The sequence below is a fragment of the Syngnathoides biaculeatus genome, chromosome 8 (genome assembly GCF_019802595.1).
Source record: "Syngnathoides biaculeatus isolate LvHL_M chromosome 8, ASM1980259v1, whole genome shotgun sequence".
NCBI classification, from domain to species: domain Eukaryota; kingdom Metazoa; phylum Chordata; class Actinopteri; order Syngnathiformes; family Syngnathidae; genus Syngnathoides; species Syngnathoides biaculeatus.
In genome coordinates this window covers 1,981,496-2,005,209 of record NC_084647.1, presented here as the reverse complement: position 1 = coordinate 2,005,209, position 23,714 = coordinate 1,981,496, and the positions used below count along the sequence as shown (strand labels likewise).

Below are 23,714 nucleotides of genomic sequence, written 5' to 3'. Positions count from 1 at the left end.
CTAATTGTTCCTCTGCATGCTCCCTGCTTTCATTGCATATCACAATATCATCTGCGAACATCATGGTCCAAGGGGATTCCAGTCTAACCTCATCTGTCTGAATATCCATTACCACTGCAAACAGGGAGGGGCTCAGACCTGATCGCTGATGCAGTCCCACCTCCACCTTAAATTCTTCTGTCACACCTAAGGCACACCTCACCATTGTTCTGCTGCCATCATACATGTCCTGTACAATTCTAACATATTTCTCCCCCACACCAGACTTGCACATGCAATACCACAGTTCCTCTCTTGGCACTCTGTCATAGTCTTTCTCTAGATCCACAAAGACACAATGTAGCTCCTTCTGACCTTCTCTGTACTTTTTCACTAGCATCCTCAAGGCAAATAATGCATATGTGGTACTCTTTCTGGGTATGAAACCATACTGTTGCTCGCAGATACTTACTTCTGTCCTGAGTCTAGCCTCCACTACTCTTTCCCATAACTTCATTGTGTGGTTCATCAACTTTATTCCTCTATAATTCCCACAGCTCTGAACATCGCCTTTGTTCTTAAAAATGGGAACTATAGAACACTTTTCCTCCATTCTTCAGGCATCTTTTTGCCCGCTAGTATTCTGTTGAATAAGTTGGTCAAAAACTCCACAGCCATTCCTCCAAAATGCTTCCATACCTCCATCGGTCTGTCATCAGGACCAACTGCCTTTCCATTTTTCATCCTTTGTAGTGCCTTTCTGACTTCCCCTTTACTAATCATTGCCACTTCCTGGTCTTTCACACTTGCCTCTTCAACTCTTCCTTCGCTCTCATTTTCTTCATTCATCAACTTCTCAAAGTATTCTTTCCATCTATTTAGCACACTACTGGCACCAGCCAACACATTTCCATCTCTATCCTTAATCACCCTTACCTGCTGCACATCCTTCCCATCTCTATCCCTCTGTCTGGCCAACCTGTAGAGATCCTTTTCTCCTTCTTTCGTATCCAACCTGGTGTACATGTCTTCATATGCCTCTTATTTAGCCTTTGCCACCTCTACCTTTGCCCTACGTCGCATCTTGGTGTACTCCTTTCCCCTCTCCTCAGTCCTCTCAGTGTCCCACTTCTTCTTCGCTAATCTCTTTCCTTGTATGACTCCCTGTATTTTGGGGTTACACCACCAAGTCTCCTTATCCCCTTTCCTACCAGAAGACACACCAAGTACTCTCCTGCCTGTCTCTCTGATTACCTTGGCTGTCGTAGTCCAGTTTTCCGGGAGCTTCTGCTGTCCATCGAGAGCCTGTCTCACCTCTTTCCGAAAGGCCGCATGACATTCTTCCTTTCTCAGCTTCCACCACATGGTTCTCTGATCTACCTTTGTCTTCTTAATCTTCCTACCCACCACCAGAATCATCCTACATACTACCATCCTATGCTGTCGAGTTACACTCTCCCCTACCACTACTTTACAGTCAGTAACCTCCTTCAGATTACATCGTCTACACAAAATATAATCCACCTGCGTGCTTCTACCTCCGCTCTTGTAGGTCACTATATGTTCCTCCCTCTTCTGGAAATAAGTGTTCACTCCAGCCATCTCCATCGATTTTGCAAAGTCCACCACCATCTGTCCCTCAAAGTTCCTTTCCTGGATGCCGTACTTACCCATCACTTCTTCATCGGCCTCGTTTCCTTTACCAATATGTCCATTACAATCTGCACCAATCACAACTCTCTCGCTGTTTGGGATGCTCAGAACTACTTCATCTAGTTCCTTCCAGAATTTCTCTTTCAACTCTAGGTCACATCCTACCTGTGGGGCATAGCCGCTAACCACATTATACATAACACCCCAATTTCAAATTTTAGTCTCATCACTCGTTCTGATACTCTTTTTACCTCCAAGACATTCTTAGCCAGCTCTTCCTTTAAAATAACCCCGACTCCATTTCTCTTCCCATCTACTCCGTGGTAGAATAATTTAAACCCTGCTCCAAAACTTCTAGCCTTTGTCTTCACAAACCTTGTCCATAACCTGTCTATCTGTTCATGTTTCGCCCATTCATGTAAGTTGACTCAGTCAGCGTTTGACACAGAACAGCCGTATGCAACACACTTCCTCATTATCGTTGCTAGCTTTTTCACTCTCTGGCTAAATGTTGTCCTGACTTGATGTCACATTCCAGAGAGGACTGGAACTTGCTGAATCTAAGTGACATTTCAAACGAAATCTTGAGACTGACTTTGAGGCTAGTTTATTTAAGTTATGTTGTGTTGACAATTTTTAGATATTTTTTTTTATGACATTTTAGCTACATTTGTATGATAGACAAATAAAATACATTTCCTCTGGATTAGACCTTTAAAATTTCAGTGCCTCACTCGTGCTGTTTAGGGTTGTTTGGGGTCCCCCAAGATGCTGGAAAAGACAGTTCGGCTAGTGGGCCACAGTGAAACATCTGGTCAGAACGTTTGCCTCACAGTTCTTAGGACCTGGGTTCGAATCTCGGCCCCGCCTGTGTGGAGTTTGCATATTCTCCCCATGCCTGCGTGGGTTTCCTCCCACATCCCCAAAAACATGCAACATTAATTAGACACTCTAAATTGCCCCAAGGTGTGATTGTGTGTGCCCTGCAACTGGCTGGCGACCAGTTCAGAGGAGTACCCCACCTCCTACCCGATGATAGCAGTGATAGGCTCCAGCACTCCCACGACCCTTGTGAGGAAAAGCAGCTCCGAAAATTAATGTATGGAAACAGGCTGGTTAAAAGAGAGTGATCAAAGTCAAGAGTAGTTGTGACTTTAATAGGCATAAATGCTCTTTCAGGAATAAAGACCATAATGTTTGAAGAGATAAAAAAAAAAACTCAGACATTGACAACAGGCAAACAGGACAACATAATGTTAAGAAGATTACCGCAACTAATGCCAGAGTCATTTATTCATCCTTCAATTTTGTATTTATACTCATTCGGGTCACGTGGGGGTGGGGCGGGGGGCAGAAATACTTATTCTGGGAGTGATTTTACTAGAGGGCACTTCACTAAAGTCACAGGAAAAAAGACACACAATAAGCTTGTCCGCAGGCACAGAATGTATTCAAGAGGATCCAGGCACATTGGTCACCTTATAAATCGAAAAATCCCATTTGTGTTGTCTCATATATATATATATATATATATATATATATATATATATAATATATATATATATATATACACACATATATAATGCAGCCCTATGAGGGGCACAAGGCAATCCAAACTGTAGGCCGGTACAGAGTTTGGAAAAATTGAGAGTGTTGCTTGAGTATGGGCATCCGGGTTAAAACTTTGCCAAATAAATATGAGTGTTCATCCAAAGAATTCCATACCGGATCTGTAGTGCCCCGGGTTAACAATGTCTGCCACCGGCACCATTAATCTGTGTGACAGCCAAAGTTGGATGTTTTGGAGGCAAAGTTGGAGAGAGCAGACTTCAATGATTTGGACACCTTCCAGAAGAGAGTGAATATATTGGTAGAAGGGTGTTGAAGATGGAGCTGCCAGGCAAGAAAGCCAGAGGAAGGTGGATGGATGTAGTGAGTGAAGACATGAAAGCAGTTGGTGTTCGAGAGGAGGATGCAAGAGATAGGGTTACATGGAACAAGATGACACGCTGTGGCGACCTCTAATAGAACGAAAAGCACATAAAACTGTGATTTAGGCTGCTTTCTAAATTATAGAAAAACATCCATCCAATATTTTTCTATTCTGCTTATTTTGTTCAGGGTCATGGGGAGCTGGAGAGTACCCCAACAGACTCTGGGCAAAAGGTGAACTCACAGCTGCTCGCCGGTCATTTAGATGAGAAGGCAGTTATATAGGGAGAGACAACCATTCACTCTTGCATTCACCTCGTCTCTTACTGCGAGTTGAACCCACGCTTCCAACACAAAAGTGAGGTGAGTAAAGAACTAGTAATAGTCAGTGACTTCTGTAATGTTTGGTGGTAAAAGCTTGGACTCCTGCTGTAAAGTTGAGAATGTTGATGCTCATAAGAATGTGAAAATTGAATTATATTTGTATCAGAGCCCTTCAGGTTTAAATTATGTCCAAGTATTTATACGGTAGAAACATGCTATTTATTATAGCTCCAAGTTTTAATTCTCCCCACATGTAAATCAGGTTGCTCTGTAGTCCACAGCAACAAAAGTGGAGCATAAACACTCTTTAGTACCATGGTCACAACAACAACAACACACAGAGGTCTCTTGATCTAAAATGTTCATTTCCCATCCTGTGATCTGTATCTTTCTGAATGAGCCTAACATCTATGAGTCTGGCCTCTATCCTCATGCTACTGTTGTTGTGTGTGAGTTAATAATGAGTCAGGCTCCTAGAGCACTCCTCAGATGCTTATTTACTTCACACCATTGCTTAAGGATCCCACCCTAAAACTAATTACTTCCATTCCTCCATGCTTCATGCAACCTCTCTTTAGGGCAAGTAGGACACATCTTTCCATGCATATACTAAGCGTGGCTGGATTTCCACTGCAGGTCCAAGTGCGCCATTCCGGTTTAATGTCAATATTGTTTTTTTTCCTGGGCTTTCTATTTACAAGTTCATTTTATGTGACACATATCCAATGACTGTCTTGCATGTCTGCCACCTGAAGCAGTATAATACTGTCATGTAGACACAAATGAAGAAGAGTTTCACAACTACAGTGATGATGTAAGAATCAGTAATCTTAGTTGATTTACTGAGTGACTTATATCTACTAACTTTGGTCTTCGTGCTGATTGTGCGGCAAGGGGAAAACTGCACATGAAATTGCCAGCCAAAGAGCTTATGTTCAATTAAGTACAGTCTGTGCTCCAGCCTGATTGTTGCTGTTGGTGGCCATCGAAAGCTGATAAGATAAATCATGTTGACTGATGTTAGCAAGCTAATATGTAATCCATGCTTACTCATTTTTATGAAGTTCGGCTGCTCTTGGACTGCATCTTGCATCCTACTGCTGATACTACTGTGATTACTGTACCTACTTGCAAATTTCCCCAGTTTGGAATGAATGAAGGTTTTCTTATCCAGATGGATATTTTAATAGCCTTGACCAATAATACACATAAACATTATTTTAATAGTTTTCTTTCTTCAGGTTCAGTCCTTAGATCTTCTTCTTCTTTTCCTTTCGGCTAGTCCCATTAGAGGTCGCCACAGTGTCATCTTTTTCCATCTAAGCCTATCTCGTGCCTCTTCTTCTTTAACACCCACTTCCCCATGTCCTCCCTCACAACATCCATAAACCTTTTCTTTGGTCTTCCTCGCGTTCTTTTGCCTGGCAGCTCCATCCTCAACAGCATTCAACCAATATACTCACTCTCTCGCCTCTGAACATTTTCAAACCATCAAAGTTTCTAATCCTATCCAACCTGTTCACAACAAGCCAGAACCTCAGCATCTTCATTTCTGCTACCTCAAGTTCTCCTTCCTGTTGTTACTTCAGTGCCACAGTCTATAATCCACACATCATGGCCGGCCTCACCACTGTTTTATAAACTTTGCCTTTCATCCTTGCAGAGTCTCTTTTGTCACGTAACACACCAGACTCCTCCCGCCAGCTGTTCCAACCTGCTTGGACCCTTTCATTTCCTTACCACACTCACCATTGCTCTGGATTGTTGACCCCACGTATTTGAAGTCGTCCACCTTCGCTATCTCTTCTTCCTGTAGCCTCATTCTCCCCCCTCCACTCCTCTCATTCACGCACATATATTCTGTTTTACTTCGGCTAATCTTCATTCCTCTCCTTTCTAGTGCATTCCTCTATCTTTGTAATTGTTCCTCAACCTGCTCCCTGCTTTCACTGCATATCACAATATCATCTGCGAAGATCACTTCAATCAAAAACATTCAATTTCAACAAAACACACCTTGTAAATCCATCCATTTTCTTATCTGCTTATCCTCACAAGGGTTGCGGGGAATGCTGGAGCCTATCTCAGCTGTCAATGGGCAGGAGGCGGGGTACACCCTGAACTGGTTGCCAGCCGATCGCAGGGCACAGAGATGAACTAGTTACACTTACAATAACACCTAGGGGCAATTTAGAGTGTCCAATTAATGTTGCATGCTTTTGGGATGTAGGAGGAAACCCACCTAGGCACAGGGAGAACATGCAATATACATTTGATAGATATATTAATTTGTAATTATGTAATGTGTGGTGGCACGGCGGATCAGCTGGAAAGCGTTGACCTCACAGGTCCCAGGACCCGGGTTCAATCTCAGTCATTCCTGTTTAGAGTTTGCATGTTCTCCCCATGCCTGCGTTGGTTTTCTCCGTTTCCTCCCACATCCCAAAAACATGCAACATTAACTGGACACTCTAAATTGCCCCTAGGTGTGATTGTGAGTGCGGCTGTTTTCCCTTAAAGTGGCCTACAATTAGCTGGCAACCTACTACTACATGGATTTCACGTAACCCGGGTATTTTTTTGGAATACTGTATTTGGAATTTGAGCTATTTTAAATGTCTTAAAATTGATATTAAGGAGTTATATTTTGCAAAAGAACAGAGCAAAGACTGAGACAGAACAAAGTCAAGGATGATTCACAAATGGGAAATCAAGCACTAAGATCAAGAAGAGCTGGAAACCTCATCTTTAAAAACACTAGCTGGACTTGACAACAAGTATTCGTCAGTCACCGTTTCTTGTCAATCTGCCTGACTCCCAGTAAATGTATCTTTCTTTAACAAGGAGCCTGTTAGTTGTTTCAGAAATTTCTGACATTTACTGTAAGATTGGCTTGCCTGCCTTAATCACCGGGCTCTGCCTTCATTTATCTACATTGTAACTGTGCTGTCACTGCCCTCTTGAAGGTTGGCAACACACACACACACACACACACACCACACACACACACACACACACACACACACACACACACACACACACACACACACACACACACACACACACACGCACGCACACACGCACACAGCACACACGCGCACACACACACAGACACACACGCGCACACACCACACACACACACACACACACACACACACACACACACACTTCCGTAACAAATACATATTTCCATATGGAACCCCCCTCCTGGAACTTTATATTTTGATCATAATCTAGTATTTCTAGTACCTGTACTTACGAATGTCTCTAGTAACAAAAAAATTAGGTTACAAAAGGAAAAAAAAACTGGTGCTGGATTCTCCAAATTCCACCAAATGTAAAGATCCTGCATCATTATTTGTGTGGGCGAAAGAGCTGCTCTCTCATTGACTATCGCCAGAGCATCTTCCTGGCATCCCACTGGTTAGGAGGGACGTCACTCTTGGTTTGTGTGGCGTGATAGAGCTACACTTCCATTGGCTAATGTCGTAGCCTCTTCCTGGCATCCCATTGGCTTGGAGGGTAAATCCTTACCTATGCATGATTCTTTTTGATTCCCTTAAATAATCGACAGTCAACGAATCACGCTAACGCTGTTACATGCTGTCACAGGCTAACGCACATTGGAAAAGTACAACTTCTCTGTGTTTTTTTCATTGTTCTTCACCATGGGCCCCAAGAAACTTTAGTGGACTTAAGGTGTGTGCGTGCGTACGTTCCTACGTCTGTTTTCTCTTGGCTGTCAAAGTTTGCCTCCTCCTCCATCTCCCACGATGTCTTTTGCTTGACACATACTGTGACCTTCTCTTTGCATAGTCCCCCAATATCAAAGGTAAATGAACATAATTTTTATTAGTCCTTACATAAGGAGTGCTCAATGCGTCGAGGCAGTCTTGGTCGATCGCGGGACGGTGTGCCAAGAAAAAAAAAAAAGACGTCAGCCAATGTTCCCTCTAAATGGCACGCGTGTGCAATTGTTCACCGCTAAAGCAGTCTATTTGCAGACATTCTGCATTGTGCGCAAAAAATGAAAAAATACAATGCTAATTGAAAGTATAACATACAGCTATTCAGTTTGCGGTGTTTTGTAATGGGATTCAATGAGTGAGGAATGACTAGTTGTTACATCCAATGGCACAATTCACATACGTACTGTAAAAAATGAGAAGAAGAAACAACTGGTTTCTTTTAGGGAGCACACGGAACTTTCTCTAAAATCAACTGCTGCTCCGCCACACTCTTTTTCCTAGTTTACCTTACACCTGCCCCCACTCTTAAAGACGTACACTCATAATTACAAACGTTACAGTACTTACGCAGCCCATCAATGTGTTTTATAATGACAGCGTCCACCACCGCTGCTTTAGTTAGCAACACAGGATGGGCAACGTAGAGCAAAGATGAGCTAGACATGCTGCTTATGTTTACTTTTGATATTCATTGAGAAAGTTAAAAAAGAAATGCTGTTGTTTTAAGATGCAATGACTGTCGGAGTATGTGAATAATTGAAGAAAAATTGATTAAACTGGATGAGATTTTCTCTTTTCTGAGTGGGAAAGGTCTGGTCTGTAGCCAAAGTACAAAGTACAGGATGAGGTGCTGTGTAATTTTAAAATTCCACCTTGGTACAGCCTGATCCAGGATGAAAGCAAAGACAATACAATGCCCAAAAAGCTAATTCTGTATTTTAAATATAGGAGGCACCATAGCATTGACCTTAAAACGGTTTGGGAACATCATCACCCCCCCCTCCATCAATAGCTCGTGAGAGCCTGGCTGCTTGAAAAGTAGATCTTGGGGTAAAAAAGTCTAGGCACCCCTGCCTTCCATTATGTACTTTGAATGCTTATTTTTGGCGGTGGCTGAGGGGTTTAGGGGCTTGGACATGGACAGTACCTATAAAATATGCTTCGACTTACGAAAAATTCACGCTATGAAATGACTTCCGGAATGGTTTAATTTCCCAAGTCAAGGTACCACTGTATCCTTTTTACGGCCCTACTTATACAGCTATGCCTTGGTTCTCGACCACAATCCATTCCAGAAAATGGTTCGAGAAATAATTTGTTCGAAAACCGAATTGATGTTTCCCATAACAATGAATGGAAAAATAAATAATGCGTTCCAAGATTAAAAAATTTGACTTTTTGAAGCATTTTTTTTAGCTTTTCCTGGTAATAAAGTGCATTGTAGAAATACATGTAAAATGTACTTTATATAATGAAATAATTTAAGAAATATATTTATGTTTTGCTTAAAATGTATGCTTTAGTAGTAGAGTACGCTAGGCTGGGAGTGCATTGCCGCATCTGTAGCGACTTGGCCCCCAGCCTTGGAAACTGTTTTTATAAACAAAAATGCAGAATAACTTTAAACAAGCAACACGCCTTCTTTGGAGCCATGATTGGGGGTTAATACGATAGTCCTCGATAAGAAGAAAAACAGTCACTACCGGTACACGTCTGTGTACAGAGGTTGCGTTATGCAGAATAGCAAAAGTGGGCTGGTTGCACCACGCGTGTGTTGTCATTTCAGTTTTTTTTTTAACTGACAATAACAAAACGCATCATGAGTGGGTCAGTTGTTTGCGCCGCGCGCATATGTCATTTCCGTTGTTTTTTCGGGGGGCATTCGACTTGACAATAACAAAATACGTCGTGGGTGAGTCAACTGCTTGCGCGCGTGATGATATTTTCATTTTTTTTGGGGGGCGTGGGAATTCACAACAAAGCGCATTGTGGGTCAGGTGGTCTGGCTGCGCGCAGTATGTTATTTCCGGGTGTTGTCTAGGACCTTCGAGTACCGATTTTTGCTAGAAAACAGAAGCAAAAAAATCACAAAATTTTGGTTCAAAAACTGATTTGTTCGAAAATGGGGACATTCGAGAACCGAGGCTTTACTGTATATGATTCTTTTTAACATGCACAATCTTTAGTTTTACTTTATTTTATGTTTAGTTGGACAATACTGTAAACTTCAACTAGGAGTGGTATTCAGCAGTAAAACCTCTTTTTTAAACAATAGTTTATATCCCAAAATGCTGCTTGTTTGGAAGTGAGGTGAATTGAGTTTCCTGCATCATACAGTGCTCCATAGATAGATAGATAGATAGATAGATAGATAGATAGATAGATAGATAGATAGATAGATAGATAGATAGATAGATAGATAGATAGATAGATAGATAGATAGATAGATAGATAGATAGATAGATAGATAGATAGATAGATAGATAGATAGATAGATAGATAGATATAGATAGATAGATAGATAGATAGATAGATAATGTTGAAACTACTAACATCAACTAAATATCCAAAGAGCAATGGAGAGTGTGGCAAGGAAGTGAAGGAATGGATCCAAGTGGGGGGGAACACTTGGCGGAAGGTGTCTGGTGTTCTATGTGACAGAAGAGTCTCCGCTAGGATGAAGGGCAAAGTCTATAAAACAGTGGGGAGGCCATGGTCTCCGGATTACAGATGGTGGCGCTGAAGAAACAACAGGAAGCGAAACTTGAGATAGCAGAAATTAAGATGTTGAGGATTTCGCTCGGTGTGAGCAGGTTGGCTAGGATTTGAAAATTAGCTCATTAGAGGGACAGCCAAAGTTGGATGTTTTAATGACAAGATTCGAGAGAGCAGACTTTGATGGTTTGGACATGTCTTGAGGCGAGACAGTGAGTATACTGGTAGAAGGGTGCTGAGGATGGAGCTGCCAGGCGAAAGAATGAGAGGAAGACCAAAGAAAAGGTTGATGGATGTTGTGAGGGAGGACATGAAGACTGTGGGTGTTAGAGAGGAAGATGCAGGAGATAGGCTTAGATGGAAAAAGAGGACACGCTGTGGTGACCCCTATTCAGGACAAGCCGAAAGGAAAAGAAGTTTGCTAGTTCATATCTAGTGACCACTTTCCCCTTTCTCTGACCTTCTTTTTGCTCATTCTCTACCCTCTCAAACACACATGAATAATTAAACCTTGTCGTGGCATAAGACCAATGTCTTGCCTGACTTAAGAGCACTTGGATGTGCCTCTCCATTTCCCACTTCGTGAGTGGAGCAATCTGATCGACTGTCCGATAAAGAACTAGAAAGTCAAATGGACCTATTTACTGATGGAGAAATAGCAAGAAAAATAACTTCATGGGAAAATTGTACTGTCCTGGCTCAATGGTTTGGAAAATAAAGAGCTACATATTTTTGGAATGGAGTTTGTAGTATTTTATTTTTTTTAATTTTTTTTAACAAAGAATGTTTACAAAACTCAATTCCAATGACATTAGGACATTGTGCTGAATGTAAATATAAACAGAATACAATTATTTACAGTTTATTTAGCGAGATATTCTGCAGAAACAATATTTTCAAGCCCTTATGACAAATGAGGTTTTGGGGGATCTACATAAAGAAACCTCACTCTCCAATCCTTAAAGCGGGTATCAGCCACTAAGATGTCTCGTATTTTACCTTCTCAACCAGTGTTTCTCAATGCAAGACAGAGGCATCGCTGGATCGATCCCTGTGGCTGGTCGAAGGTGCACAGAAAAGAGTCACAGCTTCCAGCACACTGGCATTTGAACTAAGCGCTCATAACAATCCAGATGGTCCTTTTCCTCTTTGGCCCAGAGGACACGAGGTTCATGATTTCCAAAAACAATTTGAAATGTGCTCTTGTCAGACCTCAGCACACTTTTCCACTTTGCGTCAGTCCATCTCAGATGAACACAGGCCCAGAGAAGGTGGCCGGTGGCCTTCTGGGTGTTCTTGATTTATGACTTTTACTTTGCATGGTAGAACTTTAACTTACATTTGCAGATGGAGCGATGAAGTGTGTTTCGGTAAGTGACAATGGTTTTTGGAAGTGTGCAATATCCTTGTCACAATGACGATGGCTTTTGCAGTGCTAAGGGTTAAATGTCGCTGGGATTCAATGTTGGTTTTCGCCCTTGCCACTCACATGCTGACGCACACACCCACGGACGCACACACAGGTTTGAAAGCAGGAAACATATATTTCAAGAGTTTTGCAGCTTCTTTCAGTGGTACAGCGACTACTCACTCTTCTACTAAGCAACATATTCCTTGTTTCCTTTCTGAACTCTGTGCCCCTCTTTTTCCCGGAGCGTTCCCTCCGTGTTCCTTGCCAATTGAATTCCTGCCACCACAAAGCCAAACCAGCTGCCTGTCTTCGTCACCGCCTCAACAACCCACCAGTGCATCTTAAAGATGATCAAAATTTCCCTTTGTTTTAATAAATTGCTCATCACAACCTCTCAGGCTCCGCCTGCTCTTGGGTCTCGTCTCCATCTCTTCGTGACAAGATTTATTTCATTTTTATCTGCACAATTGGGGTGAAAAACTATTTCAACTACTGTACAGAATCTTTATGTATGAATGAATAATAAAAATAATGAATGATGTATCCAGGATTTAAATATTGTCCATTCCTGTTTTGGTTTGTGATAGGGTGTGGCACCTCAATGAAACTTAAAATGGTTAAAATTATGTAAAAAAAAAAAAATACAATTTGTCTTAACATAAGATGAAGCAGGGCAAGCAGACCCTAGCCATTATATGTAATTGGGATATTAGGAATGAAGATGTATAGGAACAGAGCAACTGCTTATATCAACAAAAATAAACAGCTCAAATGTCAACACGGCTTAAATTGAGAAATATAGATTGGAGAAAAGTAGCAATGACATGCCTACCTGAGCTGTGCTCAGGGTACAGTTCATCAACCATAGATGTATAGTGGACTATCTTCATGTGCTGAGGTGGGGCCACAGTCCGACTGATATGTTCTGTAACCTCTGAACTCTGGAGGATAATCACCTGGAAAAAGAGAATCTATCTGTTTTGGTTGCAGTCAGAGAACAATTGTCTAAGAAAAAAAAGTACTGGTTTACATACATATCACCTGAGAAAAAAATACCAAGCTGTTTTTAGTAATACAAGCAAAAAATATCAGCAAAATAAAATGGCTTAGCTACCAAGCTCAGAGTTAAAAAAAACAAAAAACAAAACAACGATGGTAAACACTTGAATATCTGATATCTTTCTGGTTTCAAAACAAAACCCACACCACAAAAAAAATCAATAATAAAGCCTGAAGCAATTATGTAATAATATGAGCAGAAGATACAGTACATTTATATAGTTTTACATTTACAACCAGCCCTCTGAGACCAGCATTCACATTGTTGTTGCCTGAGGAGAAAATGCGTTTCATATCCATGCAATAAAGTATATAGCCCATTGAAGTGGCGAGACCCCAGAACCCAATTAGTATCTTTATGGCAGAGTCGTTCAGATTTCAACAGAAAGTGTCATTGATATCTAACTTCATGTTATTTTTATGACTTCAATGTGCGGGCAGTGAATATTGACGGCTCTCTCTCATTAATGATCAGGCTTGCTGCCGTTACACTGACCTCCAACTTAAACTCATTGCTGGTGTAGCGTCCGTTGAGCTCCGAGCATGTGAGACGGAACCTTTTCTGTGTTAGGTGTTCCGGTCGCCAGTTGTAATAACGCACCTCTCGGATCACATCTTCGTAGTTAACCATGGAGTCCACACCTGTATGGAAAATGTGAAAATAAACAGAAGGGAAGTAAAAGAGCTCAGGGAGTTTGAATACTAACTGTAATTCAACAACATTTAATCCATAAAAAGCACATAAGTGCATCTCAATAAATTAAAATATTGTGCAAATAATACGAAACACAAAAAAAGACTTTCTATGTACAGCTTCAGAGGTAACAAAAACCCACAAATAATCATCCCAGAATATTACAAACAAACATAATTTTACTATAAAAAATCAGGTAACGCCTTCTGCGACAAATATTCCCATGTACTTATGAATCTGTATAATGTACAACTTTCAATTTTGGAACGGAACTACTATAACAAATGACATTTTTCTACACAATTCACAATTTTGAGATGAAGAAGATGAGCAGACTCTCATTTAAGTTCAGTTCAGGAAATCTTTTCTTAAATGCAAAAACATGATAATAACTAACCATATATGGACATCCCAGATGTGGAATTAGTGGCATCGAGGTGCTTTCCAAGCAGGATGCGGCGTGGCAGTTGGAGTGACTCCTGGTCAGGCCTCAACTCTTCCCCCAATACCAGGATGTCACAGTAGTCCAAATTGTGGATTACCTCTTCCAGAAGTCCTTGTCTTTGGTCTACGCACACGCACACACACACACACACACAACACACACACACACACACACACACAACACACACACACACCACACACACACACCAAACACACACACACACACACACACACACACACCACACACACACACCACCCACCCACCCACCACCCACCCACCCACCACCCACCCACACACACACACCACACACACACACACACACCACACACCACACACACACACCACACACACACACACAAGCATACTCTGAGGAACACAAGCAGAAATACTGTACACTGTACACCTTCTTCCAGTTGTCAAGAGCAATTACTTGTCACACACGTGTGCACAAACACACACACAATGCACAGTGACTTAAGAAGCTGTTAAATGTACAATGATGCTTCCCACTCTTGGGAGGGGACGCTGAGGAAGCGAGCTGGGTCATGATGCAAGTACTTAGACTGCCGTTGCTGTCTGAGGGGACTCGTTAATACAGCAGCTCATGGGGGTGTGTGTGTATATGTGTGTGCGCACACGGGTCTGTTTAGTTAGGTCAAGAGAGATCAAACAGAGAATTGGGGATGAGTGAGCAAAACAGATTGATGATACACTTGGTGTCAATGCTGACTTTCAAATTGAATTCCCTCGTGGTTGAACAAATCGGAATTCCTCTGAAGGAAAAAAATAAAACACACACCTTACGTTGCACGCATTCCGTGAATATTGTGCATGACATCACAAGAGACATCAATGGATCTCGCTGTCACAAGCTGAGTGAGAAAAGGATTCACTTGTTCTTTGGGTTTTCGTGTCAACAGCCCATATCCAAAAGAGGTTTAAAAAGATTATTATACAGTAGTACATATATGTCAAATGAAATTTCATGATGGGCAGCATATTTTTCTGGAGATGCCAATTATATTTTTGGATATACAATACAACATTGGATTTTCCTCCACATACTTGCTTACTTCTTCCTATTGATAATTACTTAGTATGTTTTACATGAAAACCAATAAAAAATGCATATTGCTGTCTCAAGAGTTGCATTTTTGGTTCTTTTGCAAATGGGCCTTCTTTTCAACTATCAATCCCTTGTGACAGGTTTATTATTTTGTTGAAATACACAAGAGGGATCTGCTGTAAGTGGTCACTGATGGTGTAGTGATACACATGCCTGCCTTTGGTATGGGCAGCGTGGGATCGATTCCTGCTCAGTGATGGTGTTGATGGCTGCCTTGTGACTGACTGGTGACCAGTTCAGGGTGTAGTGTACCTTTTGCCTGGAGCGAGCTGGGATAGGCTCCAGCTTCCCGTGACCCTTGAGAGGATAAGCGGCTTGGATAATGGATGGATGGGATGAATCTACTATGATGTTCCAGGACTTGGAAGCCATTTTGCATTCACAAAATAGGAGACAACAGATTAGAACAGGGGTGCTCAATGCGTCGATCACGATTGACTGGGCAGTTGTGGTCAATCGAGGGACGCCGTGCCAAAAAAAAAAAAGAAAAAGAAAAAAGACGTCAGCCAATGTTCCTTCTAAACTGCGCAATTGTGCACCGCTGATGCAGTCTCTTCGTAGAAGATCCAATCCAAAACAAAAGTATAACATACAGCTATTCAGTTTGTAACATTTTGCAATGTGATTCAATGAGTGAGGGATGTATTGTAAAAGATAAAACAAAGAAACCACTGGTTTCTTTTATGCAGCACACGAAACTTTCTCTAAGATTGACCCCTGCTCCGCCACACTCTTTTTCTTAATTTACCTTACACCGAGCATGAAAGGTCTGGTCTGAAGCCAAAGCAGAAGGTGCAGGATGAGATGGTGTGTAATTTTAAAATTCCACCTTGGCACAGCTTGATCCAAGATGAAAGCACAGACAATACAGTGCACAAAAAGCTAATTCTGTATTTTAAATATAGGACGCAACATAACATTAACCTTAAAACGGTTTGGGAGCGTCACCCCCCCCCCCCATGTCATCAGTAGCTCGTGAGAGACTGGCTGCTTGAAAAGTAGATCTTGGGGAAAAAAAGTCTGGGCACCACTGGGTTAGAATATACAATAATATTTCTGGGATATGATTGAATTTGTGAAAATCTCAGAACAATTGCACGTCTTTTCCATTATCATGATTGTATCAAGGTAGGACTGCAAAAAGTTTAGGCAGTAGTTAGGATAATTTATGCACTTATATCTGCAGGGTTTGAAAAGGAGCATGCAAACTAAGCAGCTCATAAAGTTTGCCTTAAAAAAGTCTGTGTGTCTTTTGCACTGTTGTGAGGTCTTGAAGTCAACTGAAGCGATTTTCAATTCAACTTTTGCTTTCCCATGGCAAACTTCAGCTTGCTCTTCTTGGTCAAGCGCACACAAATGTTTGCTAAATGTTTTGGATTTATCACTGTATTGACCTCAGGGTACGCTAATTATAGTAGTATTATGCCAAAGCTCATGGTATGACAGGAAATTTGACGGCATCAGTTGTGTGACTAGGTTGAGTCAAAGTAAAGCAAATTTATTTGTATAGTGCATTTCATACACAAGGTAACGCAATGTGATTAATCAATCCATCCATCCATTTTCTTGGCCGCTTAACCTCAAAAGGAATCATCCATTTTCTTGGACACTTAACCTCACAAGGATCATGCGAGGATCATCGAGCAGGAGCCAGGGTACACCCTGAATTGGTTGTTAGCCAATCGCAGCGCACATAGAGACAAACAACCAGTCAGACTCAGAATCACACCTCTGGGCAATTTAGAGTCTCTAATTAATGCATATTTTTGGGATGTGAGAAGAAACTGGAGTGCCTGAAGAAAACCCAAGCAGACACCATTGACACAATCAGAGCCCCATACCATCATCGATGGTGGCTTTTGAACTTTGTATCCATGACATTCAAAATTATTCTTTTCCTCTTTGGCCCGGCGGACACGGCATCCACAATTTTGAAAAACAATTTGAAATCTAGACTCATTGGACCGCAGAACAATTTTTCACTCTCCATTAGTCCATCCTTGATGAGCTTGGGCCCAGAAAAGCCAGCAGCGTTTCTGGGTGTTGTTGATAAATGATTTTTGCTTTGCATAATAGAGTTTTAATCTGCAATTATGGATGTGGCTCCAAACTGTATTCACTGACATTGGTTTTTTGAAGTGCTCTTGAGCCCATGTGGTGTTATCCATACTTATTCATCTAGGTTTTTGAGGCAGTGGCACCTGAGGGATGGAAGGTCACGAGCATTGAAGGTTGGTTTTCGGTCTTGTTGCATACATACAGGCATTTCTTCAGATTCTCTGGAACCTTATGATGATATTGAATGTAGATGATGAAATCCCTAAATACCTTCCAATTGTACGTTGAGGAACATTGTCCCTAAACTGTTCGACTATTTTCTCATGCACTTGTTCACAAAGAGATGAAGCTCACCCCATCTTTGATTGTAAATGACTCGGCAATTCAGAGAAACACCTTTTATACCCTGTCATGGCAGCTACCTATTCCCAATTAGCTTCTCCACCTGTGGAATGTTCCAAACAGGTGCTTGATGAGCATTCTTCAACTTTCTTTGTCTTTATTGCCACTTGTGCCACTTTTCTTGGAACGTGTTGCAGCCATAAAATTCCAAGTTAATGCATATTTGCCCAAAACAATAAAGTTGATCAGTTTTAACATTGAATACTGTAGTCTACTGAGATAGATATAGGTTGATCGTGATTTGTAAATAATTGTATTCTGTTTTTATTTGTTTAAAACAATGTCCCAACTACATGGAAATTGGGCTTGTAGATTCCTTTATAAATTCCTCATTATATATCACCTGATCTTCATCGGTCATAGACAATAAACATACTTTTTCCACACCATGTTGATGTTATGTATTAAGTACATAGTATTAATAATATAGTTATAGTTAAAGAAAAGTGCATTTGACTCTCGTTGACTTTTGTTGATGAGGATCAGATCAATTTATATGACCAATCTGTACAGAAAAAACAATGCCAAATTCATCACATATGTTTCCTTCTAAATACAGTTCACATAATATTTTGCACTCCATAGTACTTCTCCCTAGATGCTTCACTCGCTAATGATCATTTTCCATCGTTAAATACAGGTACTATTTCAAGTAATCAGCAAGTGTTCCATGAGTGGCAACCTAATACTATACAGGTGGAGGTGGTGTAAAGTACTACTGGTTGCTCACTTGCAGATTCACCATCACGGAGTGACTGTAACATTGCACTCTATGGCCAGCAATAAAAATACAATCCTTGCTATGGCTAACCAAAGTAAATCCAAGAAATGTGCTTTTCATGTCTTAACTCCTTTGAAATGTATCAACATGCCTCATTGTAATTGATGGGTTCAATGTGTTTTTCATTTTTCTTGAGATACTGTACTACATTGATGCGCACAAACGACCACCCCAAAATTAGGAGTAAAGGTCAGTCTGGAGTTTGTGGTGGAAAAGCAGCAATAAGTTGTCCTACACTGATAGTAAATTCAACTTAAACTTCCCAGGGTGAAGGACATGATGAGGGACTGTTGAAGTCACATTGCTATGAATGATTTTGAGGCAAGGGTATGAAGTTTGAACAGTGACTAAATGTTGAGTACTATTATGAGTTAATAAATGAATTTAAGACCTTGACTGGCCTTGAGAAAAAGAATCAGACTAAGCCTCGAAAAGATGTTCTGAGATGGAAAAGGGAAATTAAGCATCGCCAAGTCGGCAGTAAATGAATGACATGGAAAGCAATCAAGGGGACAATGAATGATTAAATGGGTCTAAAAGAAATGTATTGCCTAGCCTTAAAAAGATTTTTCTTGAATCCTTTAAACCTCATGAGAATACAAAATCTGCTCATTAGGGAACTTCATCTTGTGTGTCCCCAACACATTCTCGCCGGTTCACTCTCTTTCGTTCCAACTCTGTTCCTTTCTTTGGCTTCCAGCTAATCACTTCCCCCAGCTGCCCGCTCTATTGCAGCATCAGAAAGAACTCCACAAACTCCTAAAGCACTCCAGCGATGCTCCTTTCAGCTCTGCTTCCTTCGCTGCATTATTCACAATGGAGGGCTCAGACCTCAGTGTCTCTTATCTATTTCTAATTAGTTCTGGGCCAAACCGAATCGGGTTGCTCCTGCCACAGTTAGTCAGGGAAACGAGGATTTAAAATACTCATTTTGAAGTAAAATGAGTGAGTCTTGGGGCTGGTCCGTGCAGGTCTCATGCTGCATTGACATCCGTACGTCAACGAGTGTATAGTACTAGAAGTGGATAAACTCATGTAGACTAAAATGTGTCCCAAAGCGTGAACCCTGTAAAGTGTTGTTGCAGGAGTGACTTGAGAAGAGCTATGAGATATACATTCTGAAAAAAAAAAGACTTTTATCTTAAACTGCATTTTACTACTGAAGAGTTGCAGCTCTCACTCTCAGCTGCGACGAGTACGATCCCATAGTCTTTGGTCAACACTAGCTTTTTAACAGTCATTTTAATATTTCAAAACAGTAAATACCAATACTAAAAAAATAGATAAATAAATAAAAGTTTCAAGGGACACAAGTAGCCCTAACAGCAACACACATACACGCATCACACACGCTCTGATCAATCGCAGCCCACATACCGAAAAAAAAAAAAGCAGTCACACTTACATTCTCATATCGGGGCAATTTTTAGTCTCCAATAAATGCATGTTTTTGGGATGTGGGGCCAGGATTCAACCCCGGTCCTCAGAACTGTGAGGCTAACGCTCTAGCCAGTCACGCCACAATGCCGAATAAAAGTGTTTCAGTTTTTGTTAAATGTTTTCTGAACTGTTAAAGTGTTTCTGATTTTCTGAAATACAAAAGTGTGCCCAGCCAGTCAAAGGGTACTTAAAATCCTTCAAATTTATCTTCCCATCTAAAGATCTATTTGATCTCTTTGCCTCCTTTAGCTAAATACTGTAATGTGGTTGCAATCTATTACTTACTGAGTGAAAGCAAATTTTGTACATTATCTCTCCATCACCCATTTCGCAAAAAAAAAGAAAAAAAGAAAAGCATCTGTCACCAATTTAGGCTGAAAGATATGCTGTATAAATAACTCTAGATATTTGAGCACAAGCTTGTTAGTGGAAGGAAGGTGGTCCACAAAAACTGTGCTGCATGTGCCATTTGATGTTACCTGTATTAGGGGCAACAGCATCTCCTCTGGTGACCGTCCTGATGATGTGGAGCTGCTGAAATAGCGCAACACCTTCTGGCCGCCTAAAGTCAGAAGCAGGCCGACGCTGTCTTTCCAATCCAGTTATGGTTATCCTGGGCTCGCTGGGCTGCAACACCATTACTACCGCCTCAATATCAGGGATGATGATGCAAGTGTCTTCACCAAAACACCTTCAAAAAAACGTTGAGAAAAAGATCAACGAGCGAGGAAGTCTGTAAAACTAAGTAAATGGTCAAAAATATTATTTAAGGCAAATTTTCCGTCATGTTATAGGATATCTTTTTAACTCATGTTCGTTGCCACCAATTTTCTTTCTGACCCAAGTAAAATTACAGTTGGTTTCTGCGATACCATTCTGACATCAATACTTTTGTTTAACCCCCTGACTTAGCTCTCAATGGCTCTTAGGCTATCTTGGGCTTTAGTTCAATTCCACATTTTCAGCTCATTGTGTCAGATTTTCTTTCATGTCAATGTGAGCAGCACGATGCTGAGTTTTTATTTCCACCCAGGCCTTTTTTTCGAACAGTACATGGATGTACATTGAATATGTATTGAATGGGAACATAGCCTTGGTAATTTCTGTTAATGATATCGTGTATATTACCCCAAATGACTAAAGAATCAAAAGTATTGCTATTTCCATTTGACGAGTGCATAAGCGTCTGATATCACACAGGTTAAGAATAGATCTGCACATCAGAACATTTCAGACCTTGAGACTTCGGAAAAGAACAAAATACTTTTGTGGCTTTTTAAAATATTTGATATTTGGAAGAGAAATATTGTAATGACAGGAAAAAAAAATTGTTTTGTCTTTTCCATTTTGAATGAACCCATATTTAACTTAATATGTTATGGTTCTTTCCATGATAGGACTTTGGCACGTTTTAAATGACCTGACTAAACCATATTTAAGATTTTTAGTGTCCGGAACCTACCTCTATCATTTTCTGAGACCAACGAAATCAATGTATACAGTAAACTGTACAGTACGGTACAGTATATCTTTTGTTTACATAATATGTCATATTTAATATTACTATTTTTTTTCCTAAGTGCATTGGACCTCGCCTTCTATTGTATAAGTGCAAGGTCAGCACAAACTTGAACAGTTCAGGAGCTTGTCAACTCCAGCAGGATCTTTTAGCAACACAGACCACTGTGAATAACAGTTGGGCCAAAATCAGCAATGTTAACATTTTCTATTTATAAATACTTTCTCTGGCGCTCAAGTGGAGGATTCATATTAGCTGTGTGTTTGGGTAGGGCAACTAGATATCGATCAATGGCCTCACAGTTCTGAGGAACGGGGTTCAAATCCCAGCCCCGAATGTTTGGAGTTTGCATGTTCTCCCCCGTGCTTGTGTGGGTTTTCTCCAGGTACAATGGTTTCTTCCCACAACCCAAAAACATGCATTAATTGGAGACTCTAAATTGTCCCTAGGTATGATGTAAGTGCGGCTGTCATCTGTTGCTATGTGCCCTGCGATTGGCTGGCAACCAGTTCAGGGTGTACCTTGCTTCCTGCCCGATGACAGATAGGATAGATTCCAGCACTCCTGTGACCCTAGTTAGGATAAGCGGCACAGATATTCGCTGATGGACGATCCCTTTGTATGAAACATAGGGTGCAGACTTAGGTGACTATAGTTATATATTTTTTGTCAACTACAGAATTCCAAAAGACAACCACCCCAATGGATTGGAAATAAAGCATTCAACACTCAAATGTAGAATGTCATTTCAACGGTTTCTCAAAAATATAGAATTTGACCTCAAGGAATTACATTTAGTATTATGCAGTGTACATCCACTTTCAAAACAAATTCCAATACGAGACCGACATTAGAGAGCAGGGTGCCGCAGCTGGAAAGTGTTAGCCTCAGAGTTTTGAGATCCCGGGTTCAATCTTTGACCCACCTGTGTGGAGTTTGCATGTTCTCCCCGTGCCTGCATGGGTTTTCTCCGGGTACTCTGATCTGCTTTCCTCCCACATCCCAAAAACATACAACATTAATTGGAGACTCTAAATTACTCCAAGGTGTGATTGAGAGTGCGACTGTTATCTATCTCCATATGCCATGCGATTGGCTGGCAACCAGTTCAGGGTGTACCCCACCTCCTGCCCGTTGACAACTGGGATATGTTCCAGCACTCCCCACGACACTTGTGAGGATAAGTGGCTAAGAAAATGGATGAATGGATGGATGGAATGAAATGAAAATAAAATGCTGTACTGTAATACCCAGATAGTAGATGCCATATTTTACTTAAATGTCTTGGACAAAAGCTGAAGGTCTACATCTCAAACACAAATTTACTGACTGCAATGATTACTTAATTTTGTGGTATAACTTGCTGGGATATTTATTTATTTATGAATTAAATATATTGCACCCCTGGAAAATCATTTGTTACTTTAGAATATTTATTTCAATTAAGTTTTTTCATTTTATCTTACAACACAGTCAGACACATAGGTAGCACTAGAAAAAGAGAACTTCTGGAAAGTACAACCATATATGTATAAAAAGATAAATGATTGGACTCTGAGGTAGCCAATTATAAGACTGTGGCCTTTAAGTATCTCAATTTTTAACCATTGTTGTGCCTGTGAGGGAAAGAGTTTGCTATTTCATTTCTTGAATTATAAAAAATAATCCCTTAAATTGGCTGCCAACAACAGGAAAGTAAATATTGTCTCTAAACTCTGCCATTTGTCTGAGGCTCTTTCCAAACCAAAACCGGTTTCAGGACATCATGTAATCTCTTCGTGCTTTTGTTGATGGCAGTTGTGTATAAATGTGTGTGTCTTTGTATAATATGGCTGGGGGAGGTACAATGATGCAGGGAGTAAGATGCTGCGTCGGCTGACACATTAACCTGGAAGCAGTCCATATTAATCTGATAGAAACATATATAACTATTCAAGAAATTAGCCCTGGTTAATTTGCTCTCCAATTATCAGGAATCAGCTAAAACTAATGTACTGTTAATCGTATTTTGAGAAAATATTACTTATTTAATTGTTTATTTGTGTCGCGCGATACTGTCTGTTGCAGCTGGCAACTACTCATCTGTTCATGGTGGGTTGCTCTCACGGTAAATGTAATTTCATTTGGGCACTAGATGGACTGCTAAAACAACACCACGGAAGCTACAATGCCTGTGGTATCAGCAACATTACACAATATAAACTATAAATAAAAGTGGCTCACGACATACGACAAATATCCCCGCAAATTATGACTACAGGCAGATTATTCTCACCGCCTATCTAGCGTCATACAAACAGTACCAAAAATAGTATTGATTGCCATCACAATCGGAAAAAGTTAACAATATGCAAATTAGGTTTTAAAGTTTTTCAAAAATACTTTTTGTGTAAGACATAACACGAGTTAAGTCAAGTTCAACTCAGG

General features: G+C 40.7%; 1 protein-coding gene across 2 annotated transcripts in view; it reads right to left on the bottom strand.

Moving 5' to 3' along the window:
- Positions 1-23,714, bottom strand: part of LOC133504916 (calsyntenin-2-like) — a 176,362-nt gene that overhangs the window by 5,370 nt on the left and 147,278 nt on the right. For both annotated transcript variants that reach the window (XM_061827657.1, XM_061827658.1), the window contains exons 12-15: positions 20,248-20,459; positions 13,914-14,084; positions 13,319-13,464; positions 12,596-12,719 (exon numbers count right to left, since the gene is read on the bottom strand). In XM_061827657.1, the coding sequence (XP_061683641.1) occupies positions 12,596-12,719; positions 13,319-13,464; positions 13,914-14,084; positions 20,248-20,459 (653 nt within the window). The remainder of the gene's footprint in view (positions 1-12,595; positions 12,720-13,318; positions 13,465-13,913; positions 14,085-20,247; positions 20,460-23,714) is intronic.